This window comes from Papaver somniferum, chromosome 5, assembly GCF_003573695.1.
Source record: "Papaver somniferum cultivar HN1 chromosome 5, ASM357369v1, whole genome shotgun sequence".
In the NCBI taxonomy this organism is placed as follows: domain Eukaryota; kingdom Viridiplantae; phylum Streptophyta; class Magnoliopsida; order Ranunculales; family Papaveraceae; genus Papaver; species Papaver somniferum.
The window spans coordinates 212,338,122-212,346,075 of NC_039362.1; the positions used below are offsets into that span (position 1 = coordinate 212,338,122).

Here is a 7,954-nt window from a genome sequence, read left to right on the forward strand (position 1 = left end):
TTTAAAGTTAAAAAAGCTGTTGCTCTTCAATCACTAACCCTAAAGCGTATGATCGAAGACGACGATTGTGATGATAACGACGTGATACATTTACCCAAGGTAACAAGAAAGATTTTGGCTAAAGTTATTGAATACTGCAAGAAACATGTTGAAACTACTATTCCTATAGGGGAGGACGGTAAAATTATAGGGGACGATGGTAGAAAGATCGAAATATTACTTCTGATGTGGGATGGCGATTTTATTAACGTCGATCAAGCTACATTATTGGAACTTATCTTAGCGGCAAACTACTTGAATATTGACGGCTTATTGGATTTGAGTCTTGGGGCAGTTGGGCTTACACTGAAAGGAAATAGAGGGAAGGATATTCGCAAGAAGTTCAATAGTTTAAAGATTGCAGGGTTTCTTTTGAATTGTTTTGCAGGGTTTGCTGTTATCATCTTTATGATAGGTATTGAAAATTTGTGTTATTTAATTGCGTTTTTACTTTTGGGTGTTTTTCTCCTTCTGGACGGAGAATCACAGAAATCCCTTTTCTCTTTATTGATGGAATATTAAATAAATAGGAATTCCAATGCCTGAGTTACCAAGTTATTGTTTTCTTCTTTACGTCGAGTTTTTATATGTGGCTACTGTTTTTAACATAATACAGTTTGCTCTTTTAATTAACCCAGCGTTCTGGAGTTGATTGCATGTTCTTTCTCTTGTTTGGTAACGAACTAAGAATCCCAATATTTACAGCTTCTTGCAAGCCAAAATTGAATTGATTGGAATCTAAACAGGTCTTGGTTACATCTGACCGTGCACCTATATTTATCAGCCATTAATAATAGAGATCATAGTCATACCATGAATTATCTCTACTTAAAAGATGATTAATAAGCCATGAATGAAGCTGAGTAAACTGAAAGTGAATATGCTTGAATGAACCCAAATCTAAATATTATCTAGACAGACGTCAAAAGCAAAATAACTGCATAGTTAGCAAATGGAACCCAAGATTTGTTTTGTAATTTATCAAATTAAAACATCCAGATTCAAAAGGTCCTTGCACTTTCCCCTTCAAAATCGAGCATCTCCAGATTAGGTGCTGTTTTAAGGAAAGCAATCAGTGGTTGTTTTCTGAGTCAGGGTTCAACTTGAACAAATCTGCAAATTCCTCAAGAAACCGACAGAAATGGAGAAAGTCTATTCAAAGCAAGCAGCAAGCAGGCATGCCTGTAGGGTTCAATCAGAAGTGGGTAGATGCTTTACACGTGAAAGCGTCAGAGAATGATGGACAACTAGAAAGACACCATGGAATAGAGAATGGTTTTTCATGATCTAAGAATAGACTGAGCTCTTGAACCTTAAGCCTTATAATTACGGATCCTTTAGTTTAACCCGAGATTCATTCAAGTGTTTATTCCAGAGTAGAGACAATTACTGTTTGTTTGACATATCATGACGATGCAATCTTCCATCTAGAAATTTATTGGTTTCAAAGAAGAGGGAAACCAGTGTTTAAAATCAAGAGTGGGGGATAGAGGTCCAAATGTAGTTCCATTCGTTTAGATAATGCGATATTAAGCACGACATACTTTGATTTCAAGGAGGGAAAGGATATGGTGAAGAAGTGAGTCAGGTTAGTCGCTGATGAAATCTTTTGCCCACATTCATGCTGTCCTGTCCCTTCTAAAGCTAATTAAAATCCAAGATTACGACGTTTCTGCTAAGGAAGAAGATAAACAAATGGGAATTCGAGATAAATCGCCCGACCACATATAAAAGATCATGCACAGAACATAATTTGGCTGACAGATAAGAACATAATTTAGTCGGTGAAGTATTTCAGCTCAAAATAAGGCATCAGGAGAGAAAATAAATTGTTTTGGTGATACATCAAAAAGAACAGTGAGAGTTTTAGGTAGCCTACGTGTGTGCAATCTCAGATTAATGAATTTATCTTTGCTAGCTAAATGGTGATAGAGGTTTGGTGTCGAAAACAGAAATCTTTGGTACAAGATAATAGAAAGCTTTGGTACAAGATAATAGAAGATAAATATGGCTCAGAGTTCTCATATTGGATCCCTGGAAAAATCACTCAAACCTATGGTGTCTGTTGTTAGCGTGCCATTGCGGAAGCTGCTGGTCTGGTTAGTGAAAATTCAACTTTATATTTACATTCAAGGAGTTTAATTAGATTTCGGAATGACATTTGGTGAGGAGAATGGTCATTAGCAAAAACATATCCTAATCTCTACAAGTTATCCCCGGATAAAAATATAACTGTGGATGCCATGATATCTTTGGAAGGAGGATGGAAGTTTATACAGGGGATAACCCTCTATTCTAACATGGTATCAGAGCAGGCTATTTGCGACGAGTCGTTTGACCGCACCTTACTCCGCGTCACCCGATTTAATTTTCCACGTGTTAGACCCAAAGAGGCTACACGAGAGGGGGCGTGTTGAGATTATTAGTCCCACATTGTATGGGCAATTTAAGATCCTGCGATTTATAATCTCTTAGGACCTCTCCACTCATTGCCTATTAGTTGTAGTTGATTCTTAACCCAACTACAAGTACATGATCCTTCAAAATTTCAGTAATGGTAAATCAGATTCTTCCTTTATAGAGTTAAAGGAGGTGTATCGTCGTGTACGATCTGTAACGCTAAACATGTTCAAGTAAAACATATTGCATAAAAAGAAGAAGAACTCGGGTAATAATGGTCGTGTTTTTCTTTGAAACTTCCCCTACACCGTGCAACGGTCTAATCAATTGATCAGTTGCGCTCATGTGCACAATTTTGGCTTAAAAATCATAGTTGGCTGAAGTCTACAGGTAAAGGTGATACGAGTTTAGCGCACAGGAACTGGAATCACACCAAATAAAATATGTCATGAAGACGGTAGTTGGATATGTGGTACGAAAAGAGACATGTTAGAATGCAAATGTATTATAATTCAAAAGACAGCAAACAAATTTATTACACTCAAGACCCAAATAATAGAGTACAACCACATACGTTGGATTTGTATTTCATAATCCAGAAACAGCAAAGCAAAAAGGAAATGAAATTCCATTAGCGAACATATATCTGCAACCTATAAAAATTGCATTTGGCTGCAAATTGCAGAACTAAAAACAATTCAAACTCACGACATAAATCAAATTACAGTTTGGTGAACGAGGGGATGCCAGGTACATACGTTACAAACGATGTAACACTGTATGAATGTTGTTGGCTAGGTACATGGTGTATTCCAAGGGGGCAGTAGAAAACTCTTGGAGATAAGCACTAAGATTTTCAGTAATAAGGAGCAACGTAAGCCGGTGGTGGTGGAGATGGGTTGGCATATTTAGGAGTATACTTTGGTGATTCGTATTTGGGAGCGACGTAAGCTGGTGGCGGTGGAGATGCGTAGACGTATTTAGGGATGTACTTTGGTGCTTCGTACTTGGGAGAGACATAAGCGGGTGGTGGTGGAGATGCGTAGACGTATTTAGGAGTGTACTTTGGTGCTTCGTACTTGGGAGCGACGTAAGCCGGTGGTGGTGGAGATGCATAGAGGTACTTAGGGGTGTACTTTGGTGCTTCGTACTTGGGAGCGACGTAAGCCGATGGTGGTGGAGATGCGTAGACGTACTTTGGGGTGTACACCGGTGCTTCGTACTTGGGGGCGACGTAAGCCGGTGGTGGTGGAGATGCGTAGACGTACTTAGGGGTGTACTTTGGTGCTTCATATTTGGGGGCGACGTAAACCGGTGGTGGTGGAGATGTGTATACGTACTTAGGAGTGTATTTTGGTGCTTCGTATTTAGGAGTGTACTTTGGTGCTTCGTACTTTGGTGCTTCATATTTGGAAACGATGTACTTTGGTGCTTCATATTTGGGAGCTACGTACTTTGGTGCTTCGTACTTTGGTGCTTCATATTTGGGAGCTACGTACTTTGGTGCTTCGTATTTGGGAGCCACGTAAGCAGGTGCTTCGTATTTAGGAGCTTCATATTTTGGAAGATACACTTCTGCAGTAACCTCTACAACTGGTTTCTTGTATGGAGTTTCCTTGTAGACGGGCGTATAAGGCTCGTATTCAGCTAGTGCAACACTGATTAGAACAAATAAGGCCAATGCATAAACCAGACATGCTGAGACCGGTGCCATGTTGATTCAGTGGTGAGGGCAAGGAAGAATGAAAGAATACCTAACAAGTCGTTGGTTGTAGAGATTATGATGAAGAGAGAAGCTTCTGAACCCAATTATATAGTGTAACACTTGACTACATTTTCTTCTCTTAATAATGCACAATCATCCACTTGGGAGGTATGTTAGTAGGTTGTGTACCACTAACTTAATGTATAACACAAGTCGAGAGGCACGCACGATCGTTGGGTGATCAATGATTGAATTTGAATATGGACACATTCTTGCACGCATTGCCGCGTTGGGATGTTTGACAACTATAGATCGTGCAGACTTGCAAATATTGTAGTGTCTTTTAGTGGTCATGCATCTTCTGTTTTTGTTTCGTAATTTAACTTGCCAGAACTATCTGATGGAAGAAAAGGATTAGTAAGTTTTGGTGGTATGGGGAACATCAAAATTTAAACTTATCAATCCCAATATGTACATTTGAATTTGTAAAAATTTGGATAAGAAAAATATGTTTTCTAAGAAAAATTTAAATTTGTCTATATGATCATCAAACAACCATATTACATGCTGTTTATAGACACCACTGTGATTAAGCATCACCAAGTTGTGGGTAACAAGAAAAATGCCCGTAGTCCATACAAGGTCAATTTAAACTCATTGACCGCCTAAACTCGAAAGTAGTTTTGGTGTCCATTCATGATGTTTTTCAAACCGAAAATGGGTCATCCGCCAAAATATTTTTAAAACATGGTTCTAATAAACGAGTAAAAATTAGTATGGGTGAAATGGACGCCATAAAAATAGCAAGAATGAAACTAAATTCATCCAGACTTCAACTTAAAAAATAGCGAGGATGAAATTGAATGCATCCTGATGTAAATTAAAAATATGAAATAGTATTTGAAAATTGGTAGGATGAACTATTGATATCCGGACTATTTTTACATTCCCGTCCATTTAAACAGTATCAAATTTTACACCCATATTTTCTAAAATCATTTCTTCCCTTCTTTTTTCTTTGTTTTTCTATCCGTGACTTCTTTATCCTGTCTTCTCTGTTTTAATCAACGAAGAAGTTTTTTGTTCGATCAGTCCACGAATAACAATTATTTTCAGATTATGGGAATTAAAAAAGAGATTACGAAGAAACCGTGATATCAAACGGCCATCAAAATAACAAAAAGTCTCGGTAATTTCATGAATTTATAACTCCACCTAATAAAAATTTGACACCCAGGTGATATGGCTTAGTTCATCAAATCAGATCTCATGAGTAATTTCATAGGATTCATCGTTTTGTTAAGCTAATCAATCGGTGGGAAGAACCTTTCAGAACCGTGTTGTCATGAATCGGAAACCCTAAATTTTATTTTTTCTGTATTGGATGCTCTTTCGAATTGGGTAGATGAGATTCCGCAATCCGTTAAGTATGGGAATTTCACATATAGGGATTGGTATGATAGATTACTTGCAGACTCCGAGGCTTTGATTTTGAAATTTTTACGTGAAGATTTTAAAATGAGTACTAAAGAGCTTGTTCCTTATTTTACTGATTCTTTTGGGTATTGAAGCTCACTAGGGTAGTCTCTGACGAAACCAATACGAGGTAAACGTTTTCCAAAAGGGTATGCGGCATTTCCACATTAATCCAATTAATGCTTCGGTTTCTGGATTGTTTTTTTTTGGTATGTCGACGATCACAGGAGTAGCCTTATCAAAGGGCTCAGTCTCCATAACTACGTCTTTTTCTTCTTATGGTACAATTGTTGTGGGAGCTTCTACTGCATCTGGTTTGGTCTCGTATCGATAAACGAAATAGCAGAGCATACCTCCGGAAAATGAATGATGAAATACATTTTATCCAGTCAACGTACTATTATTTATTTTTAATCTAATAAATGAACGAAATAGCAGAGCATCATTTACTTACACTTTCATGAAGTCTACGGAGTGGTCCAAGAGGAAGCTATTGATTTTCATGAAGTTCCCTCGGTAGGGAGATAATTGTCCGACTGCATGGCCATATATGCCTATAAACACAAGAAAATTTTTGTTAAATAGTTTTATTAAAATTTCGTATGCATGGATCTTGGGGTATTGATGATTATCATTTTTTTCCATTTATATTTTGTTGGATAAGCTGAGTTCAAGGAGTTGGTGTTGTTGGTTGGGAATCTACGTAGATCTTGGTATTGGACATAATGGTTGAGTAGTTTTGTTATGCAGCTATGAAAATGGTTACATAATTTGTTATGCGTCTACAAAAATTATTGCATAACTTGTTATCCAGTCCCGAAAATGGTTGCATAACACGTTATGCAACTATTATTGGAACGCGCAATTGGGAGATATCAAAACTAATTTGGGGATAAAGAAAAACGACAAAAACTGGATCAAATATCAAATCAGGATCACCCCTTATCTAAGTATTTTATATAAATCCTAATCTACCCCTCATTAGTTAGGTTTAGTGGTTAATAATAATTAGTTATGTTAATTGATTAGTTTGAAAATGATTTATAGAAATATTTATCGTTTTGGAGAGATAAGAAGTATGAATGTTGGGTTCAAAATTTTTGGTTGAGATGAGAGACCATAGTGACTAAAGAGATGTCTCCGAGTCTTCAAAATTTCTGTTGAATCTTCTCTGGATATAACTTTGGATTCACCATGGCTGCACCTGTAAAACATCCTACCGGCATTGATATAACTATGAATACCATGCCGGAACAACCTAAATCGACATGGTATCCATAGTTATATCAATGTCGGCACACCAATACAGTGTGTGGGCGTTGTTTTCGGTCGTCCATCCATGCCGACATTTGTTGGAAATTTTCATAATGTTTGCCTCTACGGAGTTTTCGGTGATCGTCCTGGTTTTAATCAGTCTATTTCTGGCACAGTCAGTTAATTCTCGAGCATGCCGGTACTGCTAACGGCATAGTATGTTGCTTAAATTTCTTTACCATCACATGATGTGAAGTATCCAGAAAATTGATTTTTTTTTCACATGACTGCAGGCATTGATAGATTTCTATCGAGCATGCGAGCATAAAGTAACGACATTGAATGTTAGTTACCAACGATGCCGGAAAAATCAATTTTTGCATGGTCTTCATCACTTCCGGCATGGTCTTCATCACTACTGACACGGTCTTCATCACTTCGGAATGTAAAAAAAAAACGTTTTTAAAGTGGAGAATATTTAGGTTTCAAATCCCTAACATTAACGAGAATGCCGGCAGTGAAGATAGAAGTGGGGGATATGATTTTGTTTTTTGATTTTAAGTTATTAGATTTTTATTTTGAGGGAAGGGTATTTTAGTATATTTTCTCCCAAAAAACACCCTTAGCAGATACTATTGGTTGAGGGGAGTAATTCATATCCCCCATCAGTTTTGATATCCCCAAATTGCGCGTTCTATTATTGTAGGTGCATGACAAGTTATGCAGCCTTTTTTTTTGGATAACATGTTATGTAGTCCAGAGAACGGTTGTATAACACATTATGCAGCTACTTTTTTGTTAGTATTAAAATGAACTAAAAAAAAAGCTGCATAACTTGTCACCGCTGAATTGGGGTCCCTGAAAAATAATTAGGGGCCCCTAGCTGCAGCACAAAAAAGGTCATGAAATAGTAATCGGATGTTATCCCTTATCCAATTTTTTTTTAAAAATGGCTAAACTACCCCTAAATAATTAGTGTTAATTGAGTTGATTATTTGTTAATCTTACTTAATTTGATTTTAATCTTTTTTTTTCAAATTTTTTGTTTGCAATTTCTTTCTTTTTTTTTTCTTTTTTGTT

At 37.0% G+C, this 7,954-nt stretch overlaps 1 protein-coding gene across 1 annotated transcript; it reads right to left on the reverse strand.

The window, feature by feature from the left end:
* Positions 1-3,027: 3,027 nt before the first annotated feature.
* On the reverse strand, positions 3,028-4,153 carry LOC113280712 (pollen-specific leucine-rich repeat extensin-like protein 1). Its single transcript, XM_026529300.1, has 2 exons — positions 3,752-4,153; positions 3,028-3,111 (listed from the first exon to the last, which is right to left on the reverse strand). The coding sequence occupies exons 1-2, from the start codon at positions 4,151-4,153 to the stop codon at positions 3,028-3,030; spliced, it is 486 nt and encodes a 161-aa protein (XP_026385085.1).
* Between the last annotated feature and the right edge of the window lie 3,801 nt (positions 4,154-7,954).

What these genes read in the sequence shown, in the direction of transcription:
- LOC113280712 (XM_026529300.1), bottom strand. Translation starts at nt 4,153, where the DNA reads ATGGCACCGGTCTCAGCATGTCTGGTTTATGCATTGGCCTTATTTGTT. An exon ending in ACACATCTCCACCACCACCG is followed by an intron (nt 3,112 to 3,751) that starts GTTTACGTCGCC and finishes TGCAATTTGCAG; the next exon opens with CCAAATGCAATTTTTATAGG.